Source organism: Prosopis cineraria, unplaced genomic scaffold (assembly GCF_029017545.1).
Source record: "Prosopis cineraria cultivar Desert tree isolate PC_DT_omini unplaced genomic scaffold, ASM2901754v1 PC2, whole genome shotgun sequence".
Taxonomy (NCBI): domain Eukaryota; kingdom Viridiplantae; phylum Streptophyta; class Magnoliopsida; order Fabales; family Fabaceae; genus Prosopis; species Prosopis cineraria.
In genome coordinates this window covers 17,259,173-17,284,201 of record NW_026555333.1, presented here as the reverse complement: position 1 = coordinate 17,284,201, position 25,029 = coordinate 17,259,173, and the positions used below count along the sequence as shown (strand labels likewise).

General features: G+C 30.3%; 1 protein-coding gene, 1 long non-coding RNA gene and 1 pseudogene across 3 annotated transcripts; 1 reads left to right on the top strand and 2 right to left on the bottom strand.

Annotated features, from left to right (window-relative positions):
* Window positions 1–4,452: 4,452 nt before the first annotated feature.
* On the bottom strand, window positions 4,453–8,841 carry LOC129301906 (cysteine-rich receptor-like protein kinase 2). Its single transcript, XM_054940538.1, has 8 exons — window positions 8,339–8,841; window positions 7,029–7,423; window positions 6,809–6,931; window positions 6,571–6,698; window positions 6,076–6,296; window positions 5,745–5,969; window positions 5,253–5,403; window positions 4,453–5,018 (listed from the first exon to the last, which is right to left on the bottom strand). The coding sequence occupies exons 1-8, from the start codon at window positions 8,824–8,826 to the stop codon at window positions 4,704–4,706; spliced, it is 2,046 nt and encodes a 681-aa protein (XP_054796513.1). The 5' UTR covers window positions 8,827–8,841; the 3' UTR covers window positions 4,453–4,703.
* LOC129301907 (cysteine-rich receptor-like protein kinase 2) lies at window positions 8,775–18,940 on the top strand (annotated as a pseudogene).
* A 3,392-nt stretch (window positions 18,941–22,332) lies between these two features.
* LOC129301909 (uncharacterized) lies at window positions 22,333–23,419 on the bottom strand. 2 transcript variants are annotated; one of them, XR_008591120.1, is made up of 4 exons: window positions 23,288–23,419; window positions 22,845–23,116; window positions 22,692–22,744; window positions 22,333–22,589 (listed from the first exon to the last, which is right to left on the bottom strand). It is a non-coding gene; the product is annotated as an uncharacterized LOC129301909 (long non-coding RNA). The 2 variants fall into 2 exon arrangements; XR_008591119.1 differs by having other exon boundaries at window positions 22,845–23,408.
* Window positions 23,420–25,029: the final 1,610 nt, after the last annotated feature.

Sequence of the window (25,029 nt, the reverse complement as noted above, 5' to 3'; positions counted from 1 at the left end):
ATAAATAGGATCTCTCAAAATTCTACAACATATTGTTTTAAACAAAATATCATATCATAAATGAGCTTAATTCCTTCCAGCCAGCAGACAGCATAATATCAAAATAAAATCCTAATTATGGCTTATGTGGAGCCCTTATTCATGCTTTCAAAAAATAAAATACATGAGTATTTATAATTACATCAAAAGGAGGTATTTCATTCAATTTTCCACCCAACACATTTAAAAGTCCTCAAGGGTTAGTAGGAGGATTAGCATCAGCTAAAGTGTCTAGGACCAAAAATATTTTTTTAGTGAATAAAGTCCCAACCATAATCTTTACAACAACAACAATAACAACAACAAGCCTTTATCCCACTAGGTGGGGTCAGCTACATGAATTGCAAGACGTCATTGTGCTTTATCATTTATCAAGCTTTTATAAATATTATTAATTAACAGATCGCGTTCAATAACTTTCAAAAGTGTTCTCTTAGGCCTTTCTCTACCTCTCTTAATCGGACTCAAAGTTATATGTTCCACTCTTCTCACTGGTGCCTCCCTTGGTCTTCTTTGTACATGCCCAAACCATCTCAACCGATTTTCTACCATTTTTTCCTCAATAGGTGCCACCCTCACTTTTTCGCGTACGTGCTCATTTTGAATTTTATCTTTACGTGTATGTCCGCACATCCATCGTAACATTCTCATCTCTGCTACTCTAACTTTATGCTCTTGCTGTCCCGTTAGAGCCCAACCATAATCTTTAAAAGTATAAAAATGAATAATTTGCAATAGTTATAAAAATTAAAGAGAAACAATTCAATATAATAAAATTTGTAAACTTGGAAGGACAAGCATAAGGACAACCATTTTCAAGGTGATCAAAGTTGTTGGTGACATGAGCTGTGGCACCACTATCAAGATACTAATTAACATCTTTCACAGTCTCAAGTGTTGCCATGAATGTAGAGTGATATAGGGGGTTTGGCCAGAATCTGAAGAGGAACCAGTGAAGGACTTGTCGCATCTGTGATAGCAAGTTTTTACAGTGTGTCCAAACTTATGATAGAGTTGGCACTCCACTTTGTTAGTGCCTTTTAAGGTATGATTGCCAGAATAAACTCGTCCACATTAACTATGACCTCCTCCACGAAAGAGTGCATGATGGTTGCTGTCATAAACAACAAGACTAACAAAGAGTGAACTAAGGCTGATATTGTTGAGATCATTGAGTTGTTCAAGGCGAAACTCAAAAGTCAATAGGGCTGCTTGCAATTTGACCCAATTGAGGTTATCTTTTTCAAGAAGTTGGCAAACTATAGGATTGTATTTTGCATCTAGACCTGCAAGAACTTGTGAGGTAAGGTCATTAGGGGAAATGGAATTACCAGCAAGAAGTAGATTGTCAATGATTGATTTTATTTTAGCAAGATAATCATTCATTAGTATGGAGCCTTTGTTGGTGCGTTGGAGCTCATTTTGGAGAAGAGTTTCAGATCTTTTGTCGCCTGCCAAAGCTCAAAGGACGTGAAGCAATGAACGAGCTAAGCTGCTATTTCAAGTGGCAGCATCATGAATAGCCATCCAAGAAGCAGTTGATCGGTTGAGATCCAATCATCAAATGCGGTGTTATGAGTGATGGTGTCACCATCACAGAGTGATTCAACAAGACAAGGGAAGGAACCATTTATAAATCCTTCGAGACGATGTCCTCGAAAATTGGGAAGAATGGTGCATCGCCATAAATGGTAGTTTTGCCTCTCTAGCTTGACAGACGTTGAAGAGGAATTGGAAGTTGCAAGAGAGGTGGCTTTTTGAATGGTGGAGGTGAGAGGTATCGAGTTTTGTTGGGTAGTAGAGGAATTGGAGAAACTCATGGTTATTCGTGATGGCATGGCTTTCACTGAATGGCTCTGGTACTGGTACCAAGAGCAAGAATAGGGATGGAGATGAATAGGTGAATATTATATGTTATTGTGTGTTGACTAATGTTACGCAACATATATACATGGTTCTATATTAATACATTCTTATCAGATAGAATTTTGTAGATTACAAATGCATCATAAATATAAAGGCTGCATATATAGTGTACGTGGAAATAGCAAGAATCTTGCATGATTAACAAGGTGACAACTGTTAACTCTTGCGGGCACTGTTATTTACTTGGGCCAAGAAGTGTGATCTGCTAACACTCTGCCATGATAAATCTCTGTTGAAGAGGAGTAATCATTATGATTGAACCTCGATTCATGAATTATTAAGTAACTTGATACTTCTTCAGGTGAAATGTCTCCAATGCAGGTGCTAATGGAGGAAATAATGGACTCGTAGTATGTTCCAAGACCATTAAAATGACAAGTGATAAAATCAATATCATCAATGGGTTTTCTACCAGTACTCAATGCATCAAAAATCAACACAACACGTTTGTAATTAGGGACAGATTCATCTCCTTTTCTTAGAAGTTGATTGTGTAAATGTAAAAATCAGGCCTGTGATATTTTAGTGAAGAGACGTCCAAGAGCAAGCCACATACATCTAGTTGTCTTGTGTTTTATCACATGACTAGTGAGCTCAGGGACTATGAAAGAGGAAAATAAAACTGAAAGTACTAAATTGATCTTACTGAAATCATTCTGAAAATTCAGGATTTAACTCTCCAAAAGGTAAAAAAGGGATTTGGAGGAGAAGAACTACCATCAATAAGGGGAAAAAAAAAAAAGCCGCTACTCATGCCAATAAGGAAGCATTTAAGCTTTCCAAATAGCATTTTTTTCATTGTTTAATTCGATTGAAATAAAAGGAGATGGTGAAGATGGAAGAGAGGGAAATAAAAGAAGCCTGTTGGGACGGTTTGATGGCAGCGACATTAATGATCGTAGGCCATTGCGGTGAGATATTTATAGGAAAGGCAAAACAACGAAGTGGCGGCGCCCTGATACAGAATTCTAGAAGCAATAGAGAATAGACTGAAAACAATAATGGGCCAGTCATAAATATTCTTCCAGAGTCATTGTTACGGTGAACAGGCCGAATATGCGTTCGCACATGAGCACCGGGCGCTCATCACACACGTGGCCAAATCGTGGCCTTTGATTTTATCTTGAATGGATCTATACTGTTCATTTAAAATTAATTTTTAAATATTTTAAATATTATATTTATTAATATAAAAATTATAAAAATTTTGATGTTAAATCTGGACTGGCTAGAGTATATTTATATGATATGTAAAAATTTTAATATTAAACTGACTCATTCAGATTGTAACTGAACTCACCAGAATATATCTAGATAGTCAAATTATAAAAATTATAAAATTTTTAATGTTAAATTGAACCTTTCAATTAAATTTATACTAACTAAATTGGTAATAAACAAATTGATTAAATTTTTTTATATTTTTTAAAATTTTTATTTTGATAAATGTAATTAAAAATAAAAAATTTTAAATTTAGATGGTGCAGATTTCATCAAATATTATGAGTGTGATGGTTCTCATTTTTGAATGAGTACGGAAAACAGACCAGATTTAATATCAAAATTTTTTATAATTTTTATATTCATAAATATAATATTTAAAATATTTAAAAATTCATTTAAAATAAACGATTGCGATCATTTCAAGATAAAATGAAAGGCTTTGATTCAACCACGTAATGCTGAGTGTTCGGTGCTCATCGAATGCAAACGCGGCTGAATATTGGGCTAGAAATTTGTCTCAACATTCCTCATCCATTCTTCAATAATTTCCCTCTGTTTGGTTGGTTGTTGAGGACCGGGTTTGTAAGATCAAATTTAGTTAATTCTCGACATTGAGCTGTGGACATTAAACTGGAGTGCCAGAATGATCATTGAGCTTCTCTATAAGCCTTGGCGACTTCATTGCATAACATAATTTAGTTAATATTATACTTCCTTAGTTTCAAATTACAAAATATTTTCAGACAAAATCTCACATACCAACAAAACCTTATTAAATACATCTAACAACCTTATTTTAATATAAACTTTTTAAAATATCTATCATTTAATACATTAAAAAGAAAAGAGAAATTAATTATAGAGAGAGAAAGGATAATATTAAAATTGATGCATTTAATGAAATTTTAATTCAAAGTGTCTTATATTTTGAAACGGAAAAACTCCTTCAAAAGTGTTTTATAATTTAAAATAGAGAGAATACTATATTTTAGATGCAATACAAAGACCACCTTTTTTTTTTTTTGGGAATTTTGTTATTGATCACAGGATCACTTCGCATAATGAGCAATATTATACGGTATTTTTTTTTTCTTTTCTCAAAGCATTACGCGGTAGCGGAGAAAACGTGTTTGCCTCTTGTCATTGTCATTTATATAATTAGTGCATCAAAGACCTATTTATATTTACATTTACTTCCCAGTCCTTAAATATTTCTATAATTATATCTAAACTAGTTTAATTTCATTTCGATCGATGCATCAATTATCATTAAATAAATAAATGGCTTCGGTAGAAATTTATTAGTGTCCAGTGTCTTACACATTCACACAAAATTCAGAGGCTTCTGCTACATTTACCAAAGTTATTTTACACCATAGGCGAAAGAAGCCACTGTTTCACACAAAATTTCTAACTTCAACTGATGGATGGAGAACACTTGCTCTATTTTCTTTATTATTTTTACAGGTTCAAACTTCAAGTGACCCATAACTGCACGTTCTTGAGTAATGCAATCACCTTCCTGATAGAATGGACTGGGACACAGTAGCATTTGATGAAGATGAACTATTAGTCGTAGAGGTGTCTCTTTTGGGCCTCCAATTAGGATCAACATAGACAGGCATAGTGGGTTTCTTGTGGTCCATTAAGCCTTTGCTTTTGAGCATAACAACAATCTCAGACATTGTTGGCCTTGCAGCAGGAGATGCTTGAGTGCAGAGTAACCCAATTTCTATGATTTTCTTGACTTCTTCTGCATCATACTCACTTGAGTCTAAGGTATTGTCCACAAACTCTATATGCAACCCTCTCTCATACAGTTTCCAAGCCTGCCAAGTGGGATAAAAGTGATATAGCATAGGAAAAATAATGAAGGTAACATCTTAAGCTTTATGAGATTATTGCTATCAAGTACTTTAGACGAAACCCTAATATTTGAAATATTTTTTTGAGGCATGTGTGGAGATGCGAAAATGTTCATGGGTCATTGGTCATGTTATATATTGATGTTTCTTCAGTAAAAAGTAGCTCTTTGTTATATTGGTTAATGGGAATAAGATTACCTTTTGAAGGAGTAATTCACTTTCATTATTACCCTTTACTTCACCACTCTTTTGTCCGCTTATAATTTCTAGGACTACAACTCCATAGCTATAAGTATCAACTTTCTCTGACAATTGTCCATGCATTACATATTCAGGTGCTGTGTATCCCCTAATATAAACATAATATATATGGCATTATGGATCAAAACAAAGAACATATACAACAGAAAATGAAAACAAATATGAACATTGACAAAATAAAGTTTGACATGTTATACATGCATGCGTATTTTCAGCTGCTGCATCATAAATGGATACAATGTCACTTGAAATGTTTGGCCTTTGTAGAAAAACAGAGCATCAATGAAAATCAATGAAAAGGATATAAAGGAAAATGTTACATTTTATCTATACATCATATTCAATATCTTTTCTTTTTGTGTGATATAATATAATATATAAGTGGATAAAAATACGATAAATTGCCATGTGTTTTTGCATGCTACTTACATTGTTCCTGCAAATCTTGTGTTGAGATGAGATTGGTCTCTTGGCAAAAGCCTTGCTAGTCCAAAATCAGCAATTTTAGGTTGGAAATCATCATCCAAGAGGATATTGCTAGTTTTTATATCTCTATGTATGATACAAACATGAAATTCCTCATGTAAATAGGCCAAACCCCTTGCAATACCCAAAATTACACCATAACGTAGCTTCCAACTGAGAGAACCTTTAATTTTTGCCTGTTACCAACACTTTAGAGAGTAAGGAAAAAATAGAACACAAGATATAAATGTTATTCTTAAAGCTACTGAAGAAATTAAGTCAAGTATTTGATTTTGTTCTACCGAATAAGTATTGGCCAACATTGTTGTTTTTCATGTACTCGTAAACTAGGAGTCTCTCTTGTCCTTTACTGCAACATCCCAAAAGTCGAACAAGATTTCGATGATGAACATTACTTATCAGCTTCACTTCACTTTCAAAATTTTTCTCCATCTCTTTGGATTGGCCTAACGCCAATTTCTTGACAGCAACAACTTTTCCATTTTTCAAAGTTCCCTGTTCAAGACAACATGCTTGACTATAAAATATGCTTATAGAAATTCTATCTTTATGTAGCATTTTATTTTTGGGTGTGAGATCACTCTTTTGCTTCATTCATAAAAACTATTCATAAAAGAATGATATTCACGAAAAGTTAGAACTGCAGTATGGTGAAACTCTCATCATCTTGTGAACAAATATTAACTAAATAGCCTACCTAGACTGAATTTATACAAATCGAGAAATGATATCAATTTTAATAGTGGAAGTGAATGTTTAGAAAGTTTACCTTGTAAACATCACCGAAACCTCCTTCTCCTAGTTTATTTTCTTTACTGAAATTTTTTGTTGCTGCCTTGAGATCTTTATACCTATAGTTAACAGGGCCTTTCAACTCAGTTGCTCCCAAAATGTCTCCTGTAAGGAAAAACCAAAGTTAAATTGTCTCCCTATAAAAGTTTACAACTATAACATTTCTTTGAAAAAGAGAAAAGTGAGAACCAAGCCACATTTCCTAGTTATCTTACCTCTAGGATTCCTCTTGGATAACTGTGATCGTCTATGCAAAGCAAATAATGCAAGAAGAATCAAAATAACAGATGCACCTCCGACAACCCCACCAATAATAGCCTTCTTCTTACTTGAACCTCCTCCTACAAATCACAAGTAAAACAGTTGACCCCATTTCCAAGTTTTTCTAGCCCAAGTGTATATATGATGCAATGTCTTTGAAGTTTAAAACTGCACCTTGTTTCAAGAAGTGCTTGATATTAGTAGTTTGATTATCAGAAAAGAAAGCAGTGGTGGAGTATCTCATGAAACAACCAGCATCATAAGTCTTGGCGTTTGAGTTGGGAAGACAAATCTGGAAATTTTTTAAGCCAGTTTTTAAGCAGTCCTGGCAGCCACTTTGAGTGAGAGTCTCAAGACATTGAGCAAAGGCATAAATTGAAGTGTTACTATTAGGCACTTGCGTTTTAGTGGCTGCATAGAAACCAGGTATTTTTGGTGTTGCTGTTTCCAGATCTGTTAGTACTTGTTCCACTGTTGAAGCAAGTTCAGTGGAGTTTCTTGCTTTAGCCCCACAGACAATGTTGTTGCCAGCGTCTGTGTTCTGATCAAAGAATCCACTGCTCTCGTACCTTAAATAAATATTATTAAATTAAAACACAAGAAAGGAGTATCCAATTAATTAATGTCAGTTTTGCCAGCCTCTTAAAATAGTTGATGCAAAATAAATATGCTTTGATTCTCAATATTTGCAGCTCAAATTAAAGTGAGTCAAATTTGCCATTTCTGGCCCTTGGGATAGCTTCTGTGTGCAGATACAAAAAGCCAAATTAATTGGAAAAGTTGTGTTGGTCCTACCTTGGAAGAATTGACAATAACTGCATGACTATGGCTTATGTATTTGTTTTTTTTATTTGATTTGATCATTTTATTTTATTAATTATTAAGTTAAAAATGCGTATTGGTCCTACCTTATAAATGGAAGAAATTTACGAATAAATACAGCTCTTCAAGTTGCTGAAAAATTATAAGTTTTCTATTTTAAAGTGAATTTCAATAATTAATTCAAAAATATTATCTCGAATGAGTTAGATTCAGACTTTACCCACAACAATTCAAATAAACTTTTTAAAGAAGAAAATTTATTCATTTAATTTAGCATAAAATAATTATTAGTGTTTTGCACAGAAATGAAGAATGAATAGCAACCTATAAATAATTCAAAATATTAATAGATTTTATAAGATGAATCGTATATCTGTATACCTATAGACTCAAATATAGTCAAAATACCAACTACTGTGAAACTCATTTAGTAACTATATATGCTACTTTAACCAATAATATCACGTTCAAAATTCAAGCAATGGGCATCCAGATGCCACTTTTTGAGTGTTTTCATACTTTTATTATGGTCATATTTAATTTAACTCAAATTTTTTTGGTCAACAATTTAACCAAATTAGTCAAAACCTAACAATATTAACAAAGAATAGGTGGGTTCCACTACACAGTAGTTTGATACTAAAACAATCAAAATACGATACCTGAGGAAGCATCCTTCATAGATGATACGGGCACCGGTGGCGCCGTAAGAGCAGTTGCGAATATTCCGGGCGGCGAATCTGAAGCAAGCGAGGCAGTCGACGATGGAGAGGTAGTTTCTGCACTGAAAAATACTATAAGCTGGGTTGTTTCCCTTCACTGCCTGCGACGTTGCGAAGTGTTTGCTTTGGTTCTTGATCTGTGCTTTCAAGTCTCTGAATGTCAACTTCAGGTTGTCATGGAAGATAATCGTGTCAGTGACGTTGTACTGGCTGCACCCTATTTTCACGTAACTGGTCTGTGGGTCTGAAACGACACCGTCTAGAGTCCATGACCAGATTATGCAGCTCCAGAAGGAAGAAAAAGAAGAAGAAAGCTTTTTGTTGTTGCAGAAGCATGACGTTTTTCTTACTTGCAGAGAGGGGGCAGAGAGAGAGAGAGAGCGCGCGCGATGAAGGAGAGGATCTGTTTGACGAGCATAAATAAGCATGGTGTTCGCAACCAAGACGCTGAAAATTTTGGGGATACGAAGGTAAATACCCGAAAAATGCAATAAATTTACATTTAAATTACTAAAATAATTCTTGTCTAGGTAGTGCTTGTATTGATTTAAATTTGCATATATAAAATATTTCATTTTATTCCATTTTCTTCAATACAAATCACACCCTAATTAAGAGATATAAAATATAATTCTAATCTGTCTGGAGGATTTAAAGATCATATATTAGTGGCTTGATTAGTGTTATCATCATTTCAACAAATATCTATTTCAAATGCCCTATTGCCTACGCTAAAGGTGTCCCAATGCAGACGTCGACGTCTAAGACCCAGTCTTCCACTGTGACTCCAAATTGGGGGAGAAAAGTCAACTTTTATAAAAATTCAATTGAATATAAATATTCTCATACTTGAATGACATAGTTATATAAAAAAATTCAGCTGCTAACATCATAATTGTATATTTTTATTATATTGTAATTTTAATTATGATCATATTTTGAATAAATTAATCAATGAATGTTTGCATATATTTAAAATCGAATTAAACTAAAGAAATCAATTATAAACTATGTAGATAAAAAAAAAAGATTTCAAGCTTATTAGTGGAGATTGTTTGTTGAATGAAAACGGAGGGCGTTTGTGAGTTTTCCGTTGAAACTTTTTTAAAAATAGGAAATTATTTCTGTTTTGATTTATCATTTATTATTATATTACTCTCTCCTTTTTAAATCATAAGATATTTTTAGATAAAATTTTACATATCAATAAATCTCATTAAATACACTTAACAATCTTATCTTTTTAAAATAAAAATATAAATTTTTTAAAATACTCATCATTTAATATATTGACAAGAGAAGTAATGAAAATTAATTATAAAGAAAGAAAGAATAATATTAAAATTAATATATTTAATAAAATTTTAATTTACTTAAATATTTTATATTTTAAGATTAAAAAAATTATTTAAAAATGTCATGAAAAGAGTACGTCATTTTTTATATTAAACACAAAATATCTCTCCCACTTCCCTCACCCGCCCACTTTCTTTCTTTCCAAATGATTCAAACCAAAACAATCATTGTGGTCAATAGAAATATGCCTGACTATATACCAAGGTGATAGACAAAGAATATTCAATTTTACATAAATTCTCCAAAAGTTAGAATAGTGGGTGAGTATATGGAAGCTTCCCTTCTTTCTCTCTTTTTTTTCTTTTTTTTTTTCCCTCAAAAAATTTAGGTAAATTGTGTCAAGAAAGCTTTCCTTCTCCATATAATTTTATAAAAAAATCTTGGGGCACTTTCATGGGATATAATTTCTTTTAGAAAAACTATACAAAGATATAAAAAATGAAATAAAATAATTTTTAAAATAAAAATAGCGGATAAATATTAAAGAAAAGGAAAGTGAGTTGCTGGGAGCACAGCTCAAGACTTCCTTGATTTAAAATTGCATTATACATTACATTTTCGGCTTTCCATTTTTATCAATACAAACACACTGATACTATTATCAAATAGTACTAAAATTAATAAAAATTAAAATTTATAATAAAGCATGACTTAGGTCATCCCTTTAAAAGTTAATAAATTAATTAATTGAATTAAAATTATGAAAATCTAAATAATGGAGAGATTTTTTATGACAAAATTAATTTAAAAATTTAAATTAAAATTAATTAAACAAATCAAGTCAACTAAGAAAATCAACAAACACAAGTAGCGTAATCAATTACAACCAAATTGCCTAAACTCAATCTTTCACATCCACAAAATAAATTAAATTTATTTAACTTTATTATTTTGGTTTTATTAATAATTTTTTTAAACTATCATTTAAGGATTGAACAAGAAATTAAGTTATAGACTAATTAAAATTGCCTTTAACTTGCAACCTAAAAATTATTTTTATATTAGCCACACTAAAAATAAAACATGTATAATTACTTAAACTAAGCCAAATTACTCTTATGATGTTATATTACTCGCTTATAGTAAAACAAAACATCAAATAAAATATATAATTCAAAAATTATGCAATAAAATTATTCTAATCCATAATAACAATTAAGGCAAAGCATTTAGATGTAGAAAGAAAAAAAGCAAACTAAAATAAAGTCAAAATAAAATTTTTTAAAATATAAATTTTTTTGATTATAGCTTAAAATTATAATTTATAATTGATTACATCAAAAAATTAATTCTCATAGAGTTCTAAAAGTAAAAATCAAATGGCAGAGAATGAGAGTAGGAGAAGTCATGGCTCGAGAAAATTGAATAGGAAAAAACGAAGAGCGATCGCCAACATCTCTGCTCCTTTCCAATTCACTTTCGCCGCCTTCTGTATCTCTGTTTTCCTTTCAATTCTGCGCCTCCCGCCACTGTTTCCATTCCTCCTCTTTTCCAATAAAATTAATAAATATTTAATTAAATTTAATTAACTTCAAATAAATATTAAAAAAATTTCAATTAAAAAGATAAAAATATATAAAATTATTATTTATCACACACCCTAAGATATACATGTGTGTACGGATATACGTGTAATATCTAATATTAATCTATTTGTATTTTGTATACTTTTATTTAATATATACATTAACGTTAAAGTCTGCGTCAACTTCCACGTTTTCTAAGTCCCCTGTCCTCCACCAAAATTGCAACTTGATACTTATTTTCTTCACCCCATTATTTAGCTCGTGATCTCTGTCACTTTTTTATTTGATATACAGTAATCTTCATTATCTCTTTGAAGACTTCTAAATGTTGATAATAATTTAGTCAAAAAAGGAAATTAAGTCCAGAACCAGAAGCATACAATTATTTGTATGTGAGAATGAGTCAACTTGATATAATTTCCACAACCTGTTTGGCTGGCACCCACGAAAACGACTGCCCAATTATCAATATTAATATGTCAATATTCAATATAAATATAAAATAAATTATAAATAATACTATATAAATTATGAATAATGTGGCAAATTTTGTCATCAGGGCAATGTCAAATTCGCAAAAGTAATTTGATAATTGATATTTACGTTCTTACAAGTTGGTAGAAAGACAATGAATTAAAGTTGCTGCTTTTTCTTTGTTTATTACTTTGAAACAAGGGGAACATTTTTTATGTATATATTTATTTTAAATTTTTTTTTATGTTTGAAATAATATTTTGATCTCTTTATCTCCAATAGCGTCATTATCGCTTGACGTTTAACTAGGGGCTGGATTTATTAATACAGATATGTCTTTTCTGAGTCATTGTTAGGAAAATTCCAAGAGTCTTCTATGACGTCATTATCGCTTGACGTTTAACTAGGAGCTAGATTTCTTAATATTGATATGTCTTTTCTGAGTCATTGTTGGAAATTTCCAAGTCTTCTCCCATTTAGACTTGCAAGTCTCAAAATCTGTATTCCTCATCACTTCACGCATCATCTGGAAAGAAAATGAAGGTTCTTCGTTATTTACCGTTTACCTTGGAAATCACTTGGCCCACCGGTAATGATCATGACCGCAACTGATAAGATGCCCTCAAAATATTATTTGATTCATATTATTAGGGTTTAATAAAAATAATATTAATTAAACATATTAAAATTTTTTTTATTTTTTAATGTACATATGCTTTTGTTAAATTATTCCTTTTTTAAAAAATATTTTTCTTGATCTTTAGAATATTTTTATCAGAAAATATAAAGGAAACACTTTTTGGAGAATATGGTCCATTGCTTTTCGCCTTGATTTGTATGGATATGCTTTTATATGATATAAAAGTGACTTGGAAAAGATAGACTTTCACTCATTTTGTATCAAATATTATTATTGATGTAAGAATTTTATTGGTGAGTGATTTATAAATATTTTTATAAATATTATTTAAATTTAAATGTATATTTTAGTCTTGATGAGCCTATTAAAAGAGCAATTGATATTGGGAGCGTCAAAATAAAGTCCTAACAGCTAGAATTAATAACAGGAATACCATATATATATGCAAATTGATAATTACATTTATAAGAATTTAAATATTTTATTTTCAATTGAAATTCTTAAATTTATAATTATTTGAATCAATATTTATAATTTATTTTTTAGAAAATTTTATTAGAGACCTTACTGTCATTAGTTAACTCTTTAGAGACTTAATTATCATTATTCTCCTATTAATATTTAAGCAAATTGGTACATATATAGACGTGTACTTTGTGGCTATGACTCTCCTAATGGTGCCCACTTGACTCTTATTTTGGACTGAATTGAATGCTATGGCCATTTTGTGTTTGGGTCAAAATCATTGTTGGAAATTTCCAAGTCTTCCCCCAATTGGTCTTCATGCGTCCGTGAAGCCCGCAAGGAAATTGGCCCACACACAATTTAAAACCGTGTGGGTCACAACTTTCAAAATTGCATTCTTCTCATCCTTCCACATATTGCCATTGCACCTTTTAAAAACTGGAAAACAAAAAAATTCATACATGAAACCAATACACTATATCATCTATAATTATATATATGTTATTATTTAATAAAAGCATGTTATGTTGCAAATTTACTTAATCTTATGTGTTATTTTTTATTTATGTTACTTTAAATTATTTTAATTTCTTGTCATTTCTCCCCCCCAAATTTATCATAATAGTAGAGAGAAAATAAGCAAGAAATTAAAGAGGCAGTTCAGTTTAAAAAAAAGTCATTAAAAGTATTACATATAAGATTTTATTTAATTGAATTGATGCAATTTTATTGGATAGAGTATGGATAAGATAGTACCCCTTGTCCATATCCATTAACTTTTTTTTTTTAATTTCTCTCATTCACCCAAAGCACTTTACAAGGTGGAAATTTTTTATCCAACTCTCATCATTAAATCATAGACTAAACCTCACTATTAGCTTCGTCTTTTTCAAACACCATGCCTTTACTCCGACGTACTCCATTGGTAGATTATTCCACATGACCTAACTTTCCTTCATTCATCTTCATTTACTCTCCACAGAACCATCACAACACACAGAAATATGCTGCTTCAACGTGTTAATCTCCTTCCCTCGTTCACCTTCATAGTCTGTTCATGCTGGATTCTTAAAGGCGTTGTTTCGGACCCACAGACCCATCTTATTACCAGTGAATGCAATCCATCCTACGTACATGCCTTCATCGTGTCCAATATCACCATGTTTGATGAGAACCTAAACGCAACGTTGATAGACATACGATGGCAGATCAGTCGCCAAAATAAGCATTTTGCCACGGCACAAGAAGGCAGCGGAGAAAATCCTGTTTCTACTCTCTTTCAATGTAGAAACTACCTCTCCATCGCCGACTGTGCTGCGTGTTTTGACGTTGCCGCAGTTAAAATCCTCAACTGCACCTCCGGGAACCCCGGTGGCCGTGTTATTTATGACGGCTGCTTCCTCAGGTAAACCTAGTGGGTTAGAATGATAGTGACTTGGCAAAGAATGATAGTCTATAGTGGGATGTATATATTTATTAGGAACTTTTTGCCAAATTCAAGTACAAATTGTACGTTGAATGACTGGAATGAATCAGGTCCTTTTTTAAGGACTATATATAGAAGTTTTTGTACACACACCCTCCTCTCTTAGAAAATACAACATCAATATAAATTATAAAAATATAAGGAGTTATATTATTCATATATAAGTCATAAATAAGGCACTTTATTTCAATTTCAGTATAGATACAAGAAATCCACTGTAGATATTAACAAAAGAAAAAGATCTTTTAAAATCCCATTTTACCTTCAGTGGCTAATTCGGTCCATGATATGCCTAGAAATGAACAGCTTCTAAGATTGATTCAATGTTTGATACTCTATAAGCTCAAAATTTGATATTGTATCATCAGTTGTAATTATATATGTCATTCTAACTGTTCAGGCTGATCCTAATAAGGATGAATGCCTATAAACAGATTAGATATGAACTAAGCAGCTGGTATCCTTAAAGAGAATGAGAAATATATATTCATCATTTCTCAAAATTCTCTCCTATCAAATATAGCGCTTATATATCTTCATTAGATTTGCAACGTATTAATAACATTAATACATGATTAATTAATATTCCAACATTTTTCACTGAAAATTCCAAAAAGGCGTGAAATGAAGAGATTGATCAACTCTTCTATTCTAGAGATAGGTTTACCGTATCTTTGTAATCCAAAGATGAAAAGTCCATCTTCACATTAGCTTGATTTGTGGATAGCAATTATTGAACATGGAAAAATGATAGGGGATTCTTTGTGGGCTGTGTATCTGTTAAGGTTTGATATCAGCAGCGATTTCTTTGACGATACAACACAATCTTTCAATACGGCATCGTGTGGGAATCGATCTGCGGCCGGAGAAGCCACTGCATTTACCACTGCTGCACAACAAGTGCTAATGAATCTGCAAACAGCAACACCAAAAATATCTGGCTTCATTGCAGCCACAAAGAAGCAAGTGCCTAATAATGGTCCAACTATTTATGCCTTTGCTCAATGTACAAGAACTATCACACCAGATGGATGCCTCAATTGCTTGAACGCTGGCTACAATAACATGCAGACTTGTCTTCCCAATTCAGATGGTAGGGCTTATGCTGATGGGTGTTTCATGAGATACTCGACCACTTCCTTCTTTCCTGATAACCAGACCATTGATATCACTCCCGCCTTCAAACGAGGTAGTGCTACAGCATGACAATTTGATTTTCTTATATGCATTTTTTAATCTTCACTCCAAAAGAAAAAAAAAATTGAATCTTACATTATATATATGTGTGTGTCTTATTTAAGTGTTTGATTACACGTTTTTTTTTTTAATTTGGATGGAACTTAGGCGCATTCTTTCAATATTTATTGCTATTAGACTTCTTATTAATCAACAAAAAATTGATAAACAAGATTCTATTGCATTTTTCATTAAAAAAAAGAAGATTCTATTGTATTTTATGTATAGATTCATGAGAAATTTTACAGCAAACCTTTATGAAGATTTATGATTTGGGGTGTCTGTTGTCCCCCTTAATACCCAAAATCTTGACCTTTCATTTCAGCATTTTAGAGAAATTTCATCTAATTCTCCCAAACGAAGAGCTGAAATTTTGGGCATTACAGGGGCAGTAGAAAGGGCAACAGATACCACAAAATCCAAAAATTTATCTAACTTTATCCTTTGGTGTGCATATGCTTGATATAGAAAATGATCTAAGTACTAGTACTGACAATATTCTGTGTGGGAGATGACAAATTTAAAATTGCTATTCATAATTTACATGTTATCTACGTAGTTGAATTTGAAAATGAGTACTCTATTTTCTGGATCTTGGAGGTCCAAGCAATAAGGGGTCCATGATTTGTGGAGTTGTTGTAGGTGCTGCCCTTACTTTGACCCTTCTTTCATTGTTTGCTTGGATTAGACAGCCAAAACGTTCTCAGAGGGTTCCTCAAGGTAAACAACTTCAAAAGTCTTATCTCACTGTGTATCAATTTGCAATGATTTAAGGTGATGCATTTGTTTTCAACTTTCCCTGAAAAAAAGAAAGAAAGAAAAAAGAAAGAAAGTGACTTTCATCTTTGTGAAGGTGAGAAACTTTGGCTAATGTTTTTCTTTATAGGAGATATAACTGGAGCAAGCAAGTTGAGAGGACCGGTTATTTACAATTACGGAGATTTGAAGCTTGCAACAAAGAATTTCAGCGTAGAAAATAAACTCGGAGAAGGAGGATTTGGTGCTGTTTATAAGGTAACTATATATGTTGATTTCCAATATCATCATATTCCAAAACAATGATGTTGCCAAGTGATTTGTTTAAGAGTCCAATATTGGGGAGTCTTGCAAGAAAAGTGAATTGCTTATAAATTTAAAGAATTCTCTCCCATCTAATAGGTTAGTTTCTTGGAATGAGTTCTCCACTTGAATTTGTTTTTCTTTTAAGCTTATGCTCATAACATGATCCTTATATATTACAGAAACTTACACTACACCAAAGATAATAACTTTTAATAGTTCTCATAAGATTAGTGCTTCTTTAAAGAAGTGCATAAAAAGTGTGTGGGTGGAAGGATATAAGATAACATTTCTCTAAGGAAGTGTTATTAAAAGGTTCACTTGTGATTGCACTTTTAATTAAAAGGATACGGATTTCATGTTAGCACTCGACATACAAAAGCAATTTTACCATAAAAAACTATAAAAAATGAATCTTTTAACAGCATTTCTCTGAAGATAAACTATTAAAGATGCACTCTTGATAGTGACTTTCATAGTTTTTTAAAAAGATAAAGACATAACTTCAATCTAATAAAACTTTTATGATTGAATTTCTCAATCTCATGGATAGGGAACCTTGAAGAATGGAAAAGTTGTTGCAGTCAAGAAATTAACCTTACGCCATAGCATTTCCAATAAGGTAGAGGAAGAATTTGAAAGTGAAGTGAAGCTTATAAGTAATGTTCATCATCGGAATCTCGTTTGACTTCTTGGATGTTGCAGTAAAGGCGACGAGAGAATTCTTGTTTATGAATACATGAAGAACACCAGTTTGGAAAAATTTTTTTTCGGTATCTCACATCAACCAACAAATCTTATATGTAGTTATTTAGGCATGAGGTATATTATATTGTTTGATGACATTATAATCTATGGACATATTTTCAACTTAGCAACACATCATTTGACTTCCTAACAAAAATTCATTTATATGTCATAATTTTATTGAAGATCTCATGAAACAACATATATATTAATTTCATACTGAAGCATTTTGTTGAATTTCTTTTATGTTTATTCCTTTTTAACCTGCACTTGAAAATGTTTTTACTTGGAAAATAGGTAAAAAGAAAGGTTCACTTGATTGGAAACAAAGGTACGAAATAATTTTAGGAACAGCGAAAGGCTTAATGTATCTACATGAGGAATTCCATGTTCGTATCATTCATAGGAATATAAAGACTAATAACATCCTTTTAGATGATGATCTACAGTCAAGAATCGCTGATTTTGGCTTGGCAAAGCTTTTACTTGAAGAAAAATCTCATCTTAACACAAAATTTACAGGAACATTGTAAGTCAAAATACTTGCATTTATATGATTTTCTTAGTTTCAAGAAAGAATTCACGTGAATGTGGGACGTGATGCAATTCTCTATGTTTCCAATACATATGTTTCAAATATTGTTGGTTCTAAATATTTGTGTCTATTAGTTTGAGCCACTGTTTTTTTTATCAATTATGTGATAAATATTATTCATTATTTAGAGGATATACAGCACCAGAGTATGCAATTCATGGCCAATTATCAGAGAAAGCAGATATCTGTAGCTTCGGTGTTGTAGTTCTCGAAATTATTAGCGGTCAAAGAAGCAATGAATTAAAGGTTGATGCTGATACTGAAGGTGAATACCTTCTTCAAAAGGTGAGACAATTTTCCTATCGATTTAGAAAGGCAATTTCATCCCCCCCCCCATTGGAGAAAATTTGTGTCAACAACACAACTATTTTAAGGATTTCAATAATACACAGATAAAAAGACATGTAAACTTTTGTTTCCTTTGGTTTTTCTGACCCTATTCCATTTCACTTTAATCTCATTTGTTGGTAGGCTTGGAAACTATACGAGAGAGGCAGACTTGTAGAGTTGGTGGACGAAACCTTGGACCTTAATGATTACGATGTAGAAGAAGTGAAGAAAATTACAGAAATTGGTTTGCTATGCATCCAAGCATCTGCGGAACTAAGGCCAACGATATCCGAAGTAATTGTTTTGCTCCAAGACAAAAGCTTATTGGAGAATATGAGACCTACTATGCCTATCTTGATTGAAACTTAACTAGGAGCAACTGGGATAATTATTTTATTTTGTAAGAATGTGCAATTAAGTTAAGATCAGAGCCACTTCGATCTTTGAACCCAAAAATCAAGAAATAACATAGAAGACGAAGAAAAGAAGGCATCTTTATTGATGTTTTGTGCTTAATTTAATGCCTCTAGCACAGACATTTGAAGCAATTTGTTGCATCATTTTCCAACAAATTTTATGTCCCGACATAATTATTTCAATATTATTCATTATAACATTCGCATGAATTTCCATTTGATAATGTGTCCAATGTCTATACTCCTTCAGATTTTTTTTAGTCATTAATATAAGACACACACATATATGAAGAATTGTTTGTTACCATTTTTCAACAATACTTTTGTTGTAAATTTAATTTTATAACTCATCATATACTATATATTTCTCTTTTCCTATTTTTAATAGAGTTGAAATTGAAAATTTTTTCATTTTAAAACATATTTAATAAATTAACTTTCATTCATTAGTTACAATGAAATACTTAAAAGTGTCTTGTAATAAGTATTGAAGAAAATATATCCTGTTGTTTTGATCCATTGTGCCATAAACACAATGCTTTTGCCAAGGATATACAACACTGAGTATATGCAATGCATTCACTATTATCAAAGAAGATTATAGTCCACATGAACATCAACGTAAAATGTATTTTATTTGGGAACAATGACTAATTTCCCTTGAAGTATTGAAAGGGAATGACATTCCAGAAAAAGCCAAGAGAAAAATCCTACCAGGAAAAAAAAAAGTATCTAGGATTAGAGCCAGTAATTCAGGTGGGTCAGCTTATTCGGATCGGGCTTAAAGTATCCTATCTCTTCTAAAAAGTCTATATAGTCAAGCCCGACCCTAACACCTTCAAGCTTATTCGAGTAGGCCCGAATACTTGAAACTTTTTAAAAGTATTTTTTCTTTATTTTTTAAATTAATTTTAATTTTTAAATAATTCTATTAAGCGTAAAATATTATCTTAATTTTAAAAAAATAAAATAAAAAATAACTTATCAACTTTGTACTTAAGTAGCTCTGTTATTATTTTGTTATATTATGTATAATCTATTCATGAATGTTTCCTTTACTTATAAATTAATGTCTTAGTTGTTTAAATATTGCTCTTATCATAGTCATATATAAATATTTTATATATTTTAATTAAATTATATTATTTTAATTATGATTAAGTTGATCTCAATTCAATCACAGTTAGACTACTAACTTAAAATTATTATCCCAATTAGTTCAAAGTTTTTAATAACTTTTAGGTAAATTGTACTTTTTATTTTTATGAATATAAAAAAATTTCTATCATTATATTATATAAAAAAATTATTTAATTATGAATAAAATATTATTTTTTTGAAATTATTTTTTTAACTTTTTATATTATTTAACTCTTATATATAAAGGATTCTTACTCTAGTTTATTTTTAACTAAATCTAGTATAGACAATAACCAAGTAATTATTCAAGAATATTATTTTATTTATTATGTTTATCTAGTAGTAGAGTCAGGAATTCGTGTATATCTAAATTTTATTTTTAAAATTATTTTTAATTTTATTTTTACTTTAAAATTAATTATCTTAATTTATAAAAAATATCAAATTATTTTTTATATGGAAATGATTTATAAGACTCAAAATTTTTTTTAAAAAAATTGGGTCTTAAAATATTAAAATCAATATTAAAATATATTTTAAATATTATTTTGAGATATTTTATTGATTAAAAATAATAAAAATATGAAATATAACTATTTTTAATTTTTTTAAAAAATAACTACATTAAAACACTTATATATATATATATATATATTATTTTAATATAAAATGATATAAAACTTGAAAAATTAATTAATAGTTATTATATTTTATATATTTTTAAAAAATTATTTTTTATTTGGATATCGAGCTAAGCCCAAACTCGATCGGGTTTGGCCTGAATTTTCTCTAGCCTATTCGGGCCACTCGAATAGGCCCGAACAATAAAAAATTAATATTTTTTTGGGCTTGGCTCTAAAACTTTCGGCTAGATTCTAACTGGCTCGTCGAGCTTAACTCAAATTACTGACTCTATACAGGATCAAGTTCAACCATACTAAAAGTCAAAAACTATATATAATCATTAATTAGGTTCAAAGAGTTTGCAGAATCAATTGTACACTCCCAAAATTATCAGACAAGAATGGCCTTAGATTGCCCTCCAAACAAAATTAATCCCCACGATTTTTCTTTCTCTATCACTATGGCCATGCACTGAGACAAGCCAAAGCAACACAGATTTGAGTATATGGCTGGCCTGTGAAAGATTTCTGTTAAGTATAAAGTCAGCTAAAAAAATCTAATTCAAGAGATTGATACTACTATCGAGTAGCATCAAAATTAATAAAAATTAAATTTTACAGTAACATGTAATCTAAGTCGTCTTTTTAAAAATCAATAGAATAACTATTTGAATTATAATTATAAAAGGGTAAATTGTGAGGGATTTGTTTATAATGAAATTAATTAAAAAAAACCTAAATCAACATTATAAAAATAAAGAAAATTTAACTGAAAAAGTTATCAAGAACAAGCAGCACAATTAATTACAATTCAATTATCTAAATTTAATCTTTCTCATCCACAAAATAAATTAATTTTATTTAACTTTATTATTTTAATTTTATTATATATTTCTTAAATTATCATTCAAGAATTAAACAAGAAATTAAATTATAGATTAATTAAAATCTCCCTTAACTCACAATGTAACAACTATTTTATGTTAGCTACACCAAAAACAAAGCATGAGTAATCACTTAAACCAAGCTAAATTACTCTTATATTATTATATCAATCGATTATAGCAAATAAAATTTTATATAAAATTTATAATCCAAAATTATATAATAAAGCTACTTTAATCAGCAATAACATTTAAAATATAAAATTTAGAAGTAGAGAAAATAAGTTTATAATTGAAATAAAATCTTTTCTAAATATCAAAGACTTTAATTAAAATTTAAGATTATAATTTGTGATTAATTATATAAAAAAATTAGCTCTTTATAGAACTAAAAACCAAACAACATTGCATAAGAAAATGAGGAGCCATCGCTCACGAACTATTCAGCATTGCTAACTTTGTTTCTTTTCTCTTGTCCAAGTCGTTCGTCTCCCTTGTGGCTTGCTTTATATATATATATATACACACACATTGTGCTGCGTCACTCTTTCTTTATTTTCTAATAAAACCTAATAATTTATTAAAAAGACTAAACTATCTAAATAACTCTAATTGAAAATTACACTAAAAAACTCAAAATAAAAATAATCAAAGTTTTAAAAATTTAATTATTAATTTAATCTTCAAACATGTTCATATCTTTCTTATCTAAAATAACCTTTATTAATATCTTACAAATTAAATTTAAAAAATTTACATAAATAAAATAAAATTAAATAGCAAATATGCAAAAATATTAAAAATATCATTTATATTTTAAAATTAAAGATTTAGATAATTAAAATATAAAAACTAAAAATTGACTGATAAAAATTAAATAATATTTAATTAAACTCAATTAACTTTAAATAAATATTTAAAAATTTAAATTAAAAAATATATATAAAATTATTATTTATTAAAGATCTTCTCCCCTCCAAGTACTCCTATTTAATCTACAGCCAGCATATTCTACCCATCGATTTACTTACATTACACAGAATCTGAATTCAGTGCTCTAAGCAAATATGGCAACTGAGATGTCAGATAACTTGCATCCCACTTAGCCTTGATTTGGATTTCCTCCGTGGAGCATTCCAAGCTTCAATTTCTTCAGAGATGAAAGTTTTCTTCGGAGTAATATATTCGAAATGCCATGGCTTCGTCATAAGAGCCTAAAGTAGCAAGAAACAGAAGTTACCAATTACAGCCACTAATTAAAAACTAAAACAATCATAATGAACACGTACAGTACCAAGTTATTAATTGATACTCACTGCTTCTTTTATCGTCTTCGATACAAGACAAAGCTGTTTCAAATCTTCATGATCTGGCACAAAACACTTATCTGAGATTTAACCAGGAAACAGAGAAATTTCAGACAATCCGTCATATATACTAGAGATATACTAGCTGTTCCTGGTACTCACAAGAATGTCCTGAGGCAGGGCTTCGAGATGAGACCTTTCAGAGTTCAGAGTGAATGTCCTGCTACGGATTCTCTTCAATGGTGTCGCTGAACTCGAATTGAGTGGAGAAGCTTCCACATTGGTTGAAACCACAATCCTCTTCCTGCTAGGTGATCGAGTCCCTGATGGTCTGGGCCAGACCCTCGAACCATATTACCAAATGCCAATTTCACTCCAATAGAATTGGAAGCAGAACACTCAAATTTCACCGAGTAAAACATAGTCGTTCCAATCTGCAATTCGAAATTTACAAGAATGTTACTTAAAAAGTGTCTTAATCAGAAATCTAGAGCATAACTTCAAACTCAGTAAGCAGACAGTGAAATCCAATTTGGGGAAACAAATAATTAATTTCCGAAGACGATTTGATTCTTCCGAAGAGAAAATGAAAAGAAAAACGCTACAGGATACGAATCAGTTTTGGATTAGAGGAGCTAGATTCAAGAGGGAGAGCTTCGACTTCTTCTGCTTGCTACAAATCGTGAACTACAACCGCCTTTAACATTGCAGGTTGCGTCAAAGCGAAGCAGAGCCTTTTATTTATTTATTTATTACTTTTATTTTTTATTATTGTAAAAGACAGATGAGTTTTCTGTTGTGCCACCGTTCGCTCACAGCTATTACGTTAGACTACATTTTATATCTGTGTGATGCGCAAGATATTAAATTTTAATTACAATATAACAAAAAAATGAGAGAAAATTTTAATGAGTTTGATTTTAAAAATAATCAAAAAAATTAAATTTTTAATATATTTATTTATATAATTATAAAAGTTATTCAATGTCTTACATTTTATATCAAGTAAAGTTTGTAAAAAATATCCTATATTATAATCAGATTTTTTTTTAATATTAGTTCTATATTTGCCACTCAATTTTCTTTTTTATTATGAGTCCCATGCCTATCTTATTATAAAGCCGTATAATAATTTTAAAAATTACTATACATTATTTTTTTAAAAAGGTGGGACGCCAACGCAAATTGTAATAGGGAGATATGCTTCTCAATTTTGTGTTCATTACAAGGTTTAAAAAAAAAAAAGTATATTAAAAATACTGTATCTAGATTACAATACGGGGCATTGTTAGCTAGTTCTAAAAGAAAGTGTACATAATTTTAATTATATTTTCATTAAATACTTTAAATAAGTATTGATCATTAAAATTTCAATTGGACCATTTTTTAAATAACAATTATAAAAATTACTTAATACTTTATATTTTAAATTAAACAAAACAAGGTTTCTAAGTAATACCTTATATTATGATTCAGAGGGAATATGTGGCCATGCAATTGTTGGCATATTACAATTAGAAATCTCTCTTCTCCCTCTGTTGGTAATTTGCATTCAATGGATAGTTCTACAGTGCCATATATAATTTAACTTTGAATTCATGTTTATTTTTGCCCATGAATTTTTCAAGAAGTGTGATATCCTATACTAATAAGTAAAATAATTTTTCCTTTAAATCATTTCTTTTGAGAAACTAAAAATCCTTCCATTAGTTACCAGTTAATTTTACAGACTTTTGTTAATGTGATATGTGCGTGAGACTCACACATAATAATAGGTAAGATTCTGATTATGTATTAATTTGTCCTTCAACTCTTTTTTTTTAAGAGCATTGGCATTTTAAAGTCTTATTAAAGTAAAATTTAATAATTTAAAAAAATAAAATTTAATAAATATTGTTAAAATATTAAATATTTAATAATTTAAATATTATTATTTATAAATATTCATCTAAAATTATTTAAAAGATGAAGAAAAGAAAGAATCTTAGTCCATCAACAGTTGAGTGTTTGATGTTTTTGTGCTTGATGCCAAGCATAGACATTTCAAGCAAGTTGTATCATTTTCTAACAAGTTTTATATCCCGATATAATTCTAACAAGTTGTTTTTAATATAATTCTTCTGTCGGCAAAATTATATATGTGAAAAATCCTAATTAAAGTGAATGTTTTATGATTCAGCGGGGGGAGAACGAATATAAAATTCAACACCAAAGATTCAAATTTACGAAGCAATATTGGAAAAAAAGAGAAGAACAGATAAATATGAATAGGGTTAGGAGACATTCCAGTGAGTGTTAGTGTCAAAAGGGGCAAAAAAAAAATCATTTAATTTTTATAATTTTAATT

Coding starts and splice junctions, on each gene's coding strand:
- LOC129301906 (XM_054940538.1), bottom strand. CDS start 8,826: ATGCTTATTTATGCTCGTCAAACAGATCCTCTCCTTCATCGCGCGCGC. Junction 6,932..7,028: donor CAAGCACTTCTTGAAACAAG/GTGCAGTTTTAA, acceptor GATTTGTAGGAG/GAGGTTCAAGTAAGAAGAAG. Junction 6,297..6,570: donor GTTTCGGTGATGTTTACAAG/GTAAACTTTCTA, acceptor TGTCTTGAACAG/GGAACTTTGAAAAATGGAAA.